The sequence below is a fragment of the Hippopotamus amphibius genome, chromosome 2 (assembly GCF_030028045.1).
Source record: "Hippopotamus amphibius kiboko isolate mHipAmp2 chromosome 2, mHipAmp2.hap2, whole genome shotgun sequence".
Taxonomy (NCBI): domain Eukaryota; kingdom Metazoa; phylum Chordata; class Mammalia; order Artiodactyla; family Hippopotamidae; genus Hippopotamus; species Hippopotamus amphibius.
Window position 1 is genome coordinate 10,694,656 of NC_080187.1, and position 14,587 is coordinate 10,709,242.

The window sequence follows — 14,587 nt, forward strand, 5'->3', positions numbered from 1 at the left end:
AGTGAATGAGCTTATTAACAGTAGATTAGAACTAAAGAGAGAAGTAGTGAAATGAAAGGTCAGAATAAAATGCAGAAAAGAGATAATAAAAGACATACAGGGTACTGTGAGATGTTTTATCCTGTGTCAGTGGATGCCCAGAGGCAATGGAAAAAAATGAGACAGAAGCAATCGTTAGATAATGGCTGAGAATTCTTCAAACTGATGAAAGCTCTCAAGTCACAGGTACAGGTATAAAAATCCTTACAGGACTTCCTAGGTGGCGCAGTGAGTAAGAATCCGCCTGCCAATGCAGGGGACACAGGTTCAAGCCCTGCCCTGGGAAGATTCCACATGCCACGGAGCAACTAAGCCTGTGCGCCACAACTGTTGAGCCTGTGCTCTAGAGTCCATGAGCCACAACTGTTGAGCCCATGCACCACAACTACTGAAGCCCACGTGCCTAGAGCCCGTGACAAGAGAAGCCACTACAATGAGGAGCCTGCACACCACAATGAAGAGTAGTCCCCGCTCTCAGCAACTAGAGAAAGCCCGTGTGCAGCAACGAAGACCTAACACAGCCAATAAATAAATAAAATAAATTCTAAAAAAATCCTTACAAATCCAAACAGGATAAAATTTAAAATCCATACCCAGACACAGCATTGTAGTAGCACTAAAGAAAACCAATAAAACACAAAGAATTAGTCACTAACAGACTTGCACTAAAGAAGTACCAAAGAGCATCTCTCAGGTGAAGGAAATTTCTAGATGGAAGTATGGAAGATGTAGAGGGAAGAATAAATGGAGAGCAGTGATTATTGCAAGTATGTGCGTAAGAAGAAACATAAAATCTGACCCACAGCGTGTCATTCACGGTCCAGTCAGGAGAGAGGAACTACCCAGTTATTTGAATGAGGATTGTGTTCTAATGCAGGGGTCCCCAGTCCCTGGGCCATGGGCCGGTAGCGATCTGCAGCCTGTTAGGAACCGGGCCACACAGCAGGAGGTGAGCGGCGGGAGAGCAAGCCAAGCTTCACCTGCCGCTCCCTATCGCTTACATCGCCCCCTGAACCACCCCCCGCGCCCTCATCCATGGAGAAATTATCTCCCACAAAACCGGTCCCTGGTGCCAGAAAGTTTGGGGACCACTGTTCTAATGTAAAGTTTTTAATCCAGCACTGAAATAGTTAAAAGATGTCACGGAGGTAGCTACAGGACGCAGCTTCCAACCCTAGGACAAAGAGAACAAAATGAAGGTGTTGGAATTATTTAGGCATTAAGAAGAGGAGCCCCGCGGATTTGACACTCAGACCTCTGAAGAGGGGCTCTGTACAGTTGGTGTGTGTGTTGGGGGAGAGGGCAGTGAAAGAATTCAGCCACAAGTGTTGGGAAGGCTGCAGAGTGGATGCAGCTGCTGCTTGGGAAAGAGATTACTGCCGCCAGGGCCAAGCAGCATTGCTCACAGAGACTGGAAAGGAGCACGTCTTTTTCTCCCTCCTCCTGCCTCACAGTCTCCCTGGAGCTCCCCCTGTTGGCTAAGATGAGTATGTATGTGAACATGGAGCCAGACCCGGAGAAATACAGATTGCAGGGTCCCAGGCACAGCATCATGAAGCAGAATATGAAGGGGTGGGTGTGGGCTGAGGCAATAGCTTAAAATCAGCTCACACAGGCTACTTAGAAGTGTGGTTAATTTTCAAACGTTTGGGCGAATTTTCTCGATATCTTGGGTTTCTAGTTTAATACCATTACGGTCAGGTAATATTCTGAATGGTTTCAGTTCTTTGATATTTGTTTAGACTTGTTTTATGACCCGACCTATAGTCTATCTTGGTAAATATTTCAGTGCACTTGAAAAGGATATATATTCTGCTACTAGGGAGAGCATTCTATAAATGCTAATTAGATCACGTTCGTTAATAGTATTGTTCAAACCCTCTGTAGGTCTTCTTGGTTTTGTTTTTTTTTGGTATTTTTTTGGTCCGTTTGTTCCCTCACTTACTGAGAGGGGTGCTAAATCTTCAATTGTGACCGTGGATTTGTCTCTTTTTCCCTTTAGTTCTGTCAGTCTTTACTTCTGGTATTTTGAAGCACTATTTTTAGGTGCACACTTTTTTTTTTTTTTCTTTTCATTGTTTGGATCAATATTTTTCAAAACAACCCTCCAGGGAAATCATTCCTAGGTGCAGAGAGCCGTGCACGTGGGTAGCCTGCTGTCTCCGGCAGCGAACCTGAGCTGTGCCGGTCAGCCTCAAATCCTGGATCATGTGTAGCTCTGTGGCAGTGGCTCAGACTTTAGAGACATGTAGGCCCAGTTCTGGGTGCCACCCTGACCCCTCACTAGCTGATTCTTAAGGGAATCCAGCTTCCTTTTTTCAGACTGAAGATGATAACCCTTGACCTCAAGAGGATTACCCTGAGGATCAAGCATGACCATGGATGAAAAGCACCAAATGCAGTTCCTGGCGTGGAGGTGCTTTGAGCCTCTGCTTCCTGCCCTGACATGCTTTCCTGTCTTCTCGCTCACAACCCACCACCTGTCCTCTTAAGACATCGGCAGTCATAGCATCTCTTCTAAACCTTCCCAGAAAAGGCTCCTGTGGAGGCACAACATTCCTGTCACCCACCCCACTTGGGTTGGCAGGGCCAGGGTTTCATAGCTCCACTCAGCCTGAAACCTCTTGCTCCTTCTCCTGTATCGACAGAGCTTCTCCTGATCAAGGGGAGTGTCTGGGGTAGTTCAAGGTCCCACTGTCAGCCTCTTGAGTTCCAGCACCAGTTTTCCTTGGCTACTAGAGGTGGACTCATGGAAGGTCAATTCTGACAGCTCCCCAGTAGGAGCGAGAATGGCACGGGCCATGAGGCTGACATCTCCATTCATTAACCCCCCTGACTGGTGTAAGTGGAAAAGGAGCTTTTGTAGGAGGAGTTGAGTAGTTCACAGAGCCAGAAAGGCTTGTCCGACTGGAACCTGGGGGATCGGGTCTCTGCGGGCATCATGCTGTCTCTTGCCCTGTCAGTCACCCAGTTCATCCCTACTTTTTTCCATGATGTAGACTGTGTCCTACAGTTGGAAAGACGTCACCTCAGCAGCTCCAGGCTGGTAACATTCCAGCGTAGCAATCCCAGGGGAAAGAGGGCATCTCCCTCTCAGCTTCACCATATGAAAAAGGATTCTGAGGACTTCCTAGGTGGTGCATTGGTTAAGACTCTGCCTGCCAATGCAGGGGACACGGGTTCGATACCTGGTCCAGGAAGATCCCACATGCCATGGAGCAGCTAAGCCCGTGAGCCACAACTATTGAGCCCATGTGCCACAACTACTGAAGCCCACATGCCTAGAGCCTGTGCACCACAATGAAGAGTAGCCCCCACTCGCCGCAACTAGAGAAAGCCCGTGTGCAGCAACGAAGACCCAACACAGCCAATAAATAAAATAAGTAAATAAATAAATTTATAAAAGAAAAAAAAAGTTCTTTAAAAAACAAAAAGATTCTGCTATAAAAATGATTGGTTCATCTTGGGTGACAAGGTCAGTTTGGCCAAGGGAATGAGGCACTGTGACTGGCCAGGCCCGAATCACATGCTTATTCTTGTAACCACAAAATGGGGCATCATTATTGGCATCCCTACCAGAACCATGTGGAATTGTGGGGTGAGAGTGGGGAACAGCAGTGGTGAGGCTCTTACCCTCCAAAAAGGGGTGATTCTGGGTAGACAGAAACAGCAGACCTCCCTGACCAGTGTGCAGGCAGCTGAGAAGTCGTATTATTCCCCTGGGGGTTGATCAGTGAGTCCAGCGTCAGTCTCAGGGAAGAGGACTGACGTGTTTGTCAGGAGAGAGTCCCTATGCTCGAGGTGGGGGTGGGGGGGGCTGTGGAGCAGGGCAGCCCTGCGCGTGGTAGACAAGACTGGGTGGTAGACTGTAGCAGCCAGAGGCTTGGCTCAGCTCAGACAGACACTGGCTTAACACCTGGCCGTGCCACATACTAGCTGTAGGACCTCAGGCAAATTACTTAACTTCTCAGAGCCTCAGTTTTCTCTTCTATAATATGGATGCTTTTCATGAATCTGTGACATTTTCTCTATTAAAGTTCAGTAATTGGTTATTTTCTAAAAATATTTATTTATTTGCCTGTGCTGGGTCTTAGTTGCGGCCTGTAGGCTCTTTTAGTTGTGGCATGCGGATTCTTAGTTGCAGCGTGCATGCGGGATCTAGTTCCCTGACCAGGGATGGAACCCGGGCTGCCTGCATTGGGAGGGTGGAGTCTTAACCACTGGACAGCCAGGGAAGCCCCAGTAATTGCTTATTATCATTTCTGTAAGCGGATTGTTCCAGTCTGCTACTCCATTCACATGGGCCTGAGTCTTCTTGTTCTGTGTTGTTTTCATTAGATCAGCTCTTGGAGTCTAGGTGCCCTAGCCTTTGACCTGAGTACTGGCTGGTGTGCTCACGGGACAACCAACCCTCCGCAGTGTGCCCGTTCCCAGAGAGAAGTTGGTGGGTTGTCTACTGGACAGTCTTCAGAGGCAAACTGAAGGCAGTGCAATGAAAGGGTAGCCTGGAAACCTTGGGAAGCAGGCAACACATTCGTCTGGCCCTGCAAGACAGTCCTCCCTCTGTGGGCTTCACGTGAAGTGTGCAGCCAAAAAAAGGTGAACTGAGTTTTTGGACTCAATCTCCTACCCGTTTTCTGGATTGTAGGAGGAATGGAGCCAAAGAGAAATTGTGAGTGTGGCAATGGCTCAAGCGCTGGAGGAGGTGCGGAAGCAGAGGGAAGAGTTCCAGCAACAGGTAGGCCCTGTGTGATGCCCCCGCCTCAGTCCCAGGCGAGACCAGCCTACCTCCCCATCTGTCCAGGGCAGGGGGTGGACACAGGTCTCAGGCATGCCGCCAGCTGCTTCACCCCCCTGCCATCTCTAGGAGGGTAGGGGAAAATGTTAGAAATCTTTACCCCATAGGATGGCTGTTTAAAATTTTGATACTTAATGTTATAAACATCACCTGGGGAGAAGTCCATACCCAGGTACCTACTGGACTGTAATTCTGTGAGGTGGGCCACGACCAGCTACAGGCCCCAGAGACCACATACAGTTGGGCTCTCAGCAGGAAGGATGGGAAAAGCCTTCCTTTGAGGAAGGACTCAGAGTCAGGGCCCAGATCTAGGTAATTGGCTCTAGGTCTTTGGTAAGTCCTTAACAGATCTGAGTTGCCTCAGAAAAGACTCTAGGATTGTAATACCTTCCAGAATTTAATCCTGAGGTCATGTATATCAAATGCTGGGCACGTCACAGGCACTCAGGACATGGAAGTTACAGTTGTGACAGCTTGTAGGAAGGCTGGGCAGAATGGCATGTCTCTAGGGGGCCCACTGCAGGCCAGAGGGGCCAGTTGCCCCTGTGCAGGGCCCCTGCCAAGGAGAACTGATTTGTGCATGTTTTTAAGAGCAGAGGTTAGCTTGGGGAATGTTCTCGGCTGTGGCCTTCAGGGAGGGATTCATGGAGGACCCTGGGGAGTGGAAAAGTGAGACTCCTTTAGGGAAGATGGGATTACTGCTACCAACCTTCTCTTCTGTTGGTTTTTCTCTCCAAGGCTGCTAACCTGACAGCCATAGTGGGTGAGAAGGAGCAGAGTCTGCAGGAGAAGACTGAAGTGATTCTCCAGAAAGAGCAAGAGATGCTCCAGCTGAAGAAAGGTGAGGAGTCTGCCCCAGCTGAGCCTTCTCACCTGTTCTTGCCTGGACCCCTGGCCAGGTGGCCCAGTCACGATGCTCACCCTTCCCTGCCCGGCCTAGGTCACGACTCTGCCCTGCTGCAGATGCGCCAGCTGCAGAGTGAGCTGGAGGCCCTGAGGGGCCTGAGGGCCAAGGAGTCAGAAGCGGCTGTGCGGGAGGACCTGCAGAGGCTGCCCGGCCAGGAGCGGGGTGTGGTGCTCTCTGTCAGCGAGCCTCATGTAAGTCCCGCCTGAGCCGCCTCCCGGACGTGGTGGCCGTGGTGGTGCTGCACTTGGCCAGTGGGAGGCGGCAGTGGGCAGGTGTGGGCGGTGCTGGGGACCCACCTCCCTGTGCTTCAGCTTCCTCTTCTGTTGAGGGGGTTGTGAGTGTGGAGGAGCCCATCTGATATGATGACCACCTGTCTGTGTTCAGGTGCTAAAGCCCTTCCTTCCCAGCAGGCTCACTGCGTGGAAGGTTAATTGTGCCCCCGGAAGGCACTGATGGGGTCTCCATAGTTCAAGCCTGGTTCTTGGCCAGCTGCCTGGGGGGGCACATCAGTCATCACCTTTGGCACGAGTCTGGCTCCCTTCCCCAGGGATCTGTGGCTTAGCCTGGCCATTCCCTGTGCTGCCTCCACCCTGTAGGTGATGTCGAGGGCCGGGCAGAATCCCGAGTACCAGCTTCCGGCTGCAGAGGGAATACCAAATGGTGAGATGGGGGCCACCATGGATCTAGGGCAGCTACAGAAGGAAAAACAGGACTTGGAGCAGCAGCTTCTAGAGAAAAATAAGGTGAGGATGCTCTTTACCTCAGCTGTTTGTGTCTCTTTCCCTTTCTTTGTGCCTAAAACCATCCAGTCCCACCTTCCAGAGTCGTGCTGACGCCCCTGGGCCCCTCTTGGGAGAGGTGTTACCTCTTCCATTGAAAGAACTTCTTCCTGGTTCCCCTCTTCTGCTTACCCCCTGCAGGGCCATCTTCCTTTCACACACCCCACCCCCCCAGTCTTCTCCCCGACCCCCCATCTGAGATGGTATTGGAGCTGGAGCAGTGGCAGGTCTCAGTGTCCCCAGCCCCCTCTGCCGTCACCAGCTGGGTCCTATGACCAGTCATCTTACCTCTACACTTTTTTCTCCAGCTGTGAAATGAGAGCGGTGATACCTACCTTTAAGTGGTTTGGGGGGTTTGGGGGGTGATGAAATGAAACTGTTTCTTAGCTTTCTGTAAACTTGCTGGTATTTGATAGAAGCTTAATAAATGTCGTGATTCCACCCACCCCGCCTGGCCTCTGCACCTGTAAATGCAGGGTCTCGTTCGAGCCTGGTTTTTAAAGTGTCCTGTGAGGTTACATGTGCTGGCTAGTTAGTGCTCTGGCCTGAAATTCTGCCCCCAGATTGTGTGATTGCTCTTTAACAAAGGTAAAAGGTGGTCATTCTTTCTCTCTCCTCACCCCCACCGTCCCCCTCTTACACACACACACACGTACACACACACAATCTCTTAATCTCTTATTGTGAAATATAAAATATAGAAGAATGCACACTGTATGTCCCTGGGTCCAGCCCTTGGACAGCTTCTCCAAATCGCACTCACATCCTTGGCAATCTCCCCCCCATCCTGTGTGCTGCCGGCTCCACATTCATACCTCAGGTCCAGATGGCTCCCGTGAACTCTAGACTCCTCTGTCTGCCCTGTTTCTCTATGTTAGTGTCTGAGAGGCCTTTGAAACTTAAAACATCCAGAACCAGACTTCAGACTGACCACAGTCTCTAGCATCTACTGCCATCTTTCCTGTCTCAGTAAGTGGCAAAAACCTTGGAGTCATCCTTGACCCCTTTGTTTCTTTCACAACCAACATCCAAATCATTAGGGAATCCTTTTGGCTCTCCTTCCAAACTATACCCAGGATGAGCTGCTTTTCATCACTGCCACTGCTACCACCCAAGACCAGATAACCATCCTGTCTTCCCTGGAGGATGGTATTGGGCCTCTAACTGGTTTCCCTGTCACTTGTCTGTTCCAGACCTCTGATGACTTACCGTCCCCATAAAAGCCCAAGTCCTTGCAGCGGCCCACACAGCCTGTGTGGTCTGGCTTCTTACTGCCCCTTTCCCCACACCCTGTGCTACCCCCACCATTCCCTTTCGGCCACAGTGGCCTTGCCTTTCTGAGAGTATCAAGCACCCTCCCGCTTCGGGGCCTTTGCACTTGCTGAGCCTTCTGTCTGGAATATCCATCCCCCAACTATCCTCACTTGCTTTATGGTGTCATTTTGTCAGGGAGGCCTCCCTGCTACCCTGTCAGCCCTCACCACCAGAACTCCCGGTCCCCTCACCTTGCTCTTTGTCTCCAGGCCTCTTAACACCTTCTGACGTACTGTATATTTGCTTATTGACCCTTTCGCCTCCTGAGAGCAGTCATTTTTTCTTTTCCTTTTTTTTATCTGCTGTTTCCTCAGCCTCTAGGCCAGTGTAGAGACTCAGTATTTGTTGGATGAATTAATGAATCAGTCAAAAACCTAGGAAAATCAAGTAATATAAAATAGCAGATGTGCTTTGGGGGGAGAATGCCTAGCCTCACAGTCCACCAGAGGACACAGATTGAAACAAAACGTTACCGTTTTGTCAATGGGGTGTTGGAGGCAGTGTAATGGGGTGCTTGACAGGAGCTGGAGACGCTTTCACAGTCCCCAGCCCAGCCATCTCATTCCCCTAGAGGGACTGTGGACATGCCGCTCTTGGGAAAACGAAGCTTATTACAGCTTTGTTTAAAAATGGAGACTTAGAGAGTTCCTTGGCAGTCCAGTGATTAGGACTCGGCACTTTCACTGCTCTGGCCCCGGGTTCAGTCCCTGGTCAGGGAACTAAAATCCCACAAGCCATGCGATGTGGCCAGAAGAGAAAAAGGGAACAGCTACATAAGAAGACGTAGGGCATGCCCTAGAGTTACTGTCACATCAGAAGTTATAATTAGGAAAACTGTAAAGCTGTGGAAACTGATAAACGAAAAATATTCAGAATTCTAGCTACTCACTGCAAAAATGGTGCTGTGGAGTAGAGGTGCACAGGAAGAACTCATTTTGATATGGTATAGTTGTGAGATTTTGGAGAAATTTTTATTTAAAATCTTTCCCTGTATTGTTGATTATACAGTGAATTTTTTCATTCGGAAAACAGAGTTCAGCCTTTTTGGTGATTAATGGAATGTGTAATAAATGATATTTAAGGCCCATCATATTAAACTCACTAAAAGTAAATAAGAAAAATAATGAAAGACATAAAACCCAGGGTTGGTGGGTTGTACCGAAAAACCATGATCTTTTATACTGTTCAGACAAAGCATTGGAAATCATTACGGTGTTTCAGGAGGCCAGTGGCGATGAGGAGAACCATAAATTTTGGCCCAGGTATCGTACTTGGGGATGAGAGCGCATAAATACACTCCTGAAGGACAGAGCACACTGCGCGGAGGCTTGTCTAGCTATGCCGCCTACGCGAGCACCGCCTGGAGGCCCAGGCCGGGGGGCGGGGGGCCAGCACGGAGGGCAGGCACGTGTGGGGCAGCAGCGCGTGAGGGAAGGAGGCCGAGGCAGCAGGTGTGCCAGCACGAGCCTCTCAGGAGACGAGGCAGGGGCTTCTAACAGGTGTATGGGGACCCAAGCAGTTGTCTGTCTGTTCTGTGGTCCTTTGCACCTTAAAGATGGTGAAACGTGCATTTAATGAACGGCTTTTTGTGGGGGTGGGGCTTTGTCGCAGACCATAAAGCAGATGCAGCAGAGGATGCTGGAACTCAAAAAGACTCTGCAAAAGGAACTGGTGAGTGTCCCCCTTCTGCCCGCTGCTGTGCCTTCACGGCTCTGTGGTCCTCCTGAGGTCCCTTGCTCCCCTCCTCCCCTCAGCTGACTGCAAGAGGTCTCTGGGAAGTCATATGTTGGCTGGTGGGACAGTGGCCCTGCCCCCTTGAACGTGCTTCTGGAAAGTGGCTCTGTGACCCCCAGCATGAGCCCTCTTTCTCTGAGCCTGTGTGTTGTCTGAGAGGTCAGTGAGGTCGTGTCTGGACACGTGGGAACGGCAGAGGCCAGGCCCAGAGAGTGGCGTCTCCACCCTGGCTGGGCGCTCACTGCCCCAGGAGACGAGTCCTGATGCACGTAGAGGAGGCGGCTGAACTTCCCCACGTGCCTCTCTTCCGCCTCTCAGCCAGCACTTACCTTCCTCGGGTGCTAGTGCTTCCTTCCCGGGTGGGGCCCTTTCTGCCCTGTTGTGTGCAGGGTGTGGCAGAGAACCGCAGGTGATCGCAGCCCGGGCCAAGTGAATCTTCCATGTGGTTTTCAGACCTGTCTTGAAGGGTTCAATGTAGCACCTTTCCATTGGTTTTTCAGAAAATCAGACCCGATAACGAGCTTTTTGAAGTCCGGGAGAAGTCCGGGCCTGAAATGCCACACATGGCCCCTTCTGTCACGAATAATGCAGACCTGACTGATGCCCGTGAGATCAACTTCGAGTACCTCAAACATGTGGTTTTAAAATTCATGTCCTGTCGCGAATCTGAGGTAAAGGGCTTTTGAGTTGCCCTCTGGGTACTGAGTCCCACCCCAGGGCCTGTTCATTTGTCTGAGCCCTGCCTGGCTTCCCACCAAATCCATTTCTTTCTTCTTCTCCCACATTCCGCTTTGACCACCAACATGGACATTTAGTCATTTCTCCAGCTGGCACTGACCTACTGGTTGAACAGCAAGCACAAGGGGCGCCAAATAGGGAAGTGGCTCCTGGGAGGAGATGTGGGTTGGATGCTGAGGCCAGAGGCCAGGAACTGAATCCGCCCAGCAGTCCTGCCTCCTGCCGAAGAGCAGGTAGATGCAGTGGTCATCCTGGTGATCTCACCAGTCCCCGAAGTAAAAGGTGAGGGAGCAAAAGAACCATCAGACCTCAGAATGCCCACCTCCGCCCTCTGCGTGGTCCTTGCTGTCCAAGCCGGGAGCGCACAGGAAGAGCAGGCCCAGGAGACGCTGCTGTTTAGCCCCCTGACCGCGCGCTCACTGACCAGGGCCCATGGCAGCAAAATGTACTTTGTTTCAGGCTTTTCATCTTATAAAAGCTGTGTCAGTGTTGCTGAACTTTTCACAAGAGGAGGAGAACATGCTCAAAGAAACCCTGGAGTATAAGGTAGGGTTTCCTGGTCTGCTGTCCGCCTTCCAAAAAATGTAGTCAGTCGTCCCAGGCCTGGCGGATGAGACCAGCCCACAGCTGCATCATTAGCTTGGAAGGTGCTTTTGGATGATGAGCTGGACTCGGGCAGTATTTACTGAGGACATGCTTTGTGCCCACAGGTCTCTGCTGTACTTGAACAGGCCTTCTGTTCTGCAGAACGCTTTCATTGGTATCACTTCATCAGCAGCCCCAGGTCTGGCCAGCACCCAGACTGTTTAAAAAAATGAAAAATATTGAAAAACTACCTGCATAAAAGCTGTAATAGAAGAAATTTTAGGGAACAGTTACCTAAATTCCACTACTTTGTTCTCGTCAACTCAGCTTTTTCTTCGGTTTCCCTTCGTCTTTAGAATGGGCCTCTCAGCCCTGTGTACTGGGTACCGCAGCCATCGTCTTCCCTGCTCTGCTGACAGCCAGAGTCAGGATGCGCAGAGGGCAGGAAGGGGGCGGCGCACAGACGGGGAGGGGGCTCTCTCAGCGTCTTCTGCACCTAGTCCTGATTCTCACCTCAGGAGCCTTTTCTGTTTCAAACACAGATGTCATGGTTTGGGTCCAAGCCAGCTCCCAAGGGCAGCATCCGACCTTCCATCTCCAACCCTCGGATATCGTGGTCCTAGGCGACACTACGCAAGGATGGAGCTCCAAGGGCTGACACTTTTTCTGTGAAAAGAACACTGACACACCAGTCTGGGTGGGTTTTTAATCACTGTAACTGCAGTATTTTGTACAAGCGTCTGAACATTGTTTACAAGACTTAAGGCCCACTCCTGCAGATTGAGATGACCCTCAGGAGGTAGCTGATCCTGTTATTCTGGTCCCCAGAGGGTCCTGGCACTACCCACATTTCCACAGTGCTGCCAACATCCCAGCTCTGGCCAGCACCCGTCTGCACCTGAATCCTGTTTCAATGTTAGCACTTGAAGCTGAAGCCCTCAGCATGTGTCAGAGAGGAGGCAACTGATCCCTCGCGTGGTGGTGACGCTGGACACGGACAGCCCTCGAGATGGTGCCCCGCAGGCCAGGCCCACCTGCTTCTTCCACGAAGAGTCAACTCAGTGAGGCTGGCTTTTAAAACCACCCCTTCCCTGTTGGTATGTTTGGGTTCAGGTGAGTTAGAAGAGGCTTTTTAACCCTTCCTCCCAAGGAAACATTATTTCACCTTGTTTCTCAGACCACCTAGAACTTTAGATGTATCCATCTTTAAGGTACTCTGGGGCCAGTGCGGATTAATGAATATGCACCTTTCTAACAGTATCTCATTTTACTGAAGAAAACTAGCAAATGTATAAAAAGATCCTTAGTACCAAATACACTCAATTGCCTTTTTAATGAATGTACTTGTCTTGGATAGGTTGCTGGTAAACCATTTTAAACTATTTTTTGTAGCTAAAGTTCCTCGCTATTATAAACATGTCTTCTGTATCATAAAACCCATCTAACTGGTGTTCTTAAAGGAAAATCAGAGCATCAAGAGGAAATTATTTCTAAGATTGGGGTCCCTGTCCCTTTGTAATGTCGCTAGCATTCTTTGGCATCTGCTTCCCTCTGAAGCAGTGGTGGTGTTTCATTTGCTTAGCTCTTAATTCTGTGTTGTAACACTGAGCAAATGCTAATCACGTTTTCTACTGCTAAGAACAGTCTGCTGTATTCAAAGGAAGCAGCAGCTGTCCCTCTCCCCAGCCTTGACCAAAACTGGTTGGAGGGCAGACTGCCTTGTAAGTGGAGCCACCATCTCTCCCCATCACCCTACCCCCAAATATTTAAGATGACACTACATTCATGTATGGTGTCCAGGCAGCCCCCAGCTGGATAGCATGCAGGTGGCTCTGGAAGTGACTGAGAAAAACTCATATTTATTACCATTAAAGCAAAGGGAACATGCTTGCCCTGCATAACACACTATCAAATCTAAAGGGAAACCGTATTGCTTTATAGTTTGATGAAAGTTTTATTAGTTAAATAAAAAACTGAAATAATAACTGGATTTCCTAAATTTATCATCAGTCATCCAATGATGTAAAGTTGTGTTTCTCAATTATGTTTAGGGTTAAAATACATAAAATATATCTCACATGAAACAAGGATTTGCAGTTAACACAAGACAGTTCCATGGACCCAGAAGTACCAAGCAAGGGCAGCAGCACCCTCATCCCATCTTGGGCTCTCTGCTTATCCAGGTGACCCATTCTCCGGTGACCTACCTCCTCCTGTGGCTCCCCCTGCAGATGCCTGGACTGTGTTTAGAATACTCTTTCCTATACATCTGGTGGGGACACAAAACAGGAGTCCTTTCTGTTCCATAATTTTGATGAGTAGGAGGGGTAGCTCTCCCATCTGTTCCAGGAAAGAATCCCCAAGATTGGGTAGTTCACGGCCTGCCAGAGGCAACTATGACACAGCCGTGGGAGCCCAGCCAGACTCCTCTGTGGCTTCGCCAGCCCTCGGGCTGGTCTCACCCACCACCCACCTCTTAGTGTGGGGCCCCTCACTCAGTCTGTACTTGCACAGGGAGGATTCATTATGATTAGGCTTTCCTCCTGCATGTTGAATTTCTATCAGCTTTAAGAGGAAGAGGAGTAAATATTCTAAGTGATTTAATGCACTTTTACTTGTATAAAACGTTATGTGATAGACAGTATATATAGTCCTTTATATGAGCATTGGATCTTGATCTCACCCTCCATGTTGTACATAGGGATTGTATTATCTAAAACTGCTGTAGAAAATTCACTTGTGGTGCAATACATTTTTTGATTAAAGCTCTTCAATCCAATTGCAGTGGATTTACTTGATATAGTTTGGTGTGTCAGTATTTCTTGAACTTGTTAAATTTAGTACATTGTGTCTCACATTTAAAATTTCAAGGCCAAGTTCAAGGACCGTGAAACATTTGTCTTTCAGAAAGAACCTTCCCAGGTTAGGTTTGGGTAAATAAACATTATGTGTAATTTAATGAAGCCAGCAGCCTACTCCTACCTCCCAGGAAGGGTGGGGGCTCTGCAGAGGAGTTGGGATGTTACTTTGGTCAACATCCATCTCCAAAGCCCACATGACTAGGAAGAGCTTCAGGAATATGAACAGGGTGAATGCAAACTGCAGTTACATGTGCTAGAAAGGAAAGAAAAGCATCTCTGCTCTTCAGAGAGGCCCATTGTTAGTGGTTACAGGGAACAAAATGTTTCTTTTATATCTATAGGCTGATTGCTACCTGTTTCTGGCTCTTAATCCTTTTAAGAAAACTCAACATCGCAGTCTTCCTGCCAAACAGCCAAACGCAGCATCAGGAGGTGGTGATGGGGCCCATCTGAGCCGGCTCCCAAGACTCCAAGTGCTGTCTCACAAGCTGAAGACTTGTAAAGCTTAGGTCAATTGTTGGCACTTTATTAAATAAGCTCCAAATGTGTGGCACTTATTAAATAAGCTCCAAAATGACACACAAATCAAAGGAATAAAAACAATAAATAGTTATTCAGCAAAACATCTCTCTGTAGCAGCCAACAGCACTGCAGCCCAGGCCTGAGGGCCTGCTGTGGCAAGAGGGCTGAAATGCCACACTCGTTCCCGGGGATGGCTGGGCAGGGACACAAGTCTACCCCCTCCACATCCAGTTTCCAGAACAGGCGACCTCTCATTCACGACCACCCCACTCGTTACCCATCTCTTGTTTGTATATGAAACACACTGCAG

The 14,587-nt window shown here is 49.3% G+C and overlaps 1 protein-coding gene across 8 annotated transcripts in view; it reads left to right on the plus strand.

Annotated features, from left to right (window-relative positions):
* The window catches only part of GOLGA1 (golgin A1), a 49,150-nt gene extending 35,477 nt beyond the window's left edge, over nucleotides 1-13,673 (plus strand). For 7 of the 8 annotated variants that reach the window (XM_057722778.1, XM_057722783.1, XM_057722781.1 and 4 more), the window contains 8 exons: nucleotides 4,688-4,777; nucleotides 5,576-5,678; nucleotides 5,778-5,935; nucleotides 6,341-6,487; nucleotides 9,449-9,508; nucleotides 10,072-10,242; nucleotides 10,769-10,855; nucleotides 11,437-13,673. In XM_057722778.1, the coding sequence (XP_057578761.1) occupies nucleotides 4,688-4,777; nucleotides 5,576-5,678; nucleotides 5,778-5,935; nucleotides 6,341-6,487; nucleotides 9,449-9,508; nucleotides 10,072-10,242; nucleotides 10,769-10,855; nucleotides 11,437-11,517 (897 nt within the window). In that variant the 3' untranslated portion in view covers nucleotides 11,518-13,673. The remainder of the gene's footprint in view (nucleotides 1-4,687; nucleotides 4,778-5,575; nucleotides 5,679-5,777; nucleotides 5,936-6,340; nucleotides 6,488-9,448; nucleotides 9,509-10,071; nucleotides 10,243-10,768; nucleotides 10,856-11,436) is intronic. The other variant, XR_009051411.1, reaches the window with a different exon arrangement.
* Nucleotides 13,674-14,587: the final 914 nt, after the last annotated feature.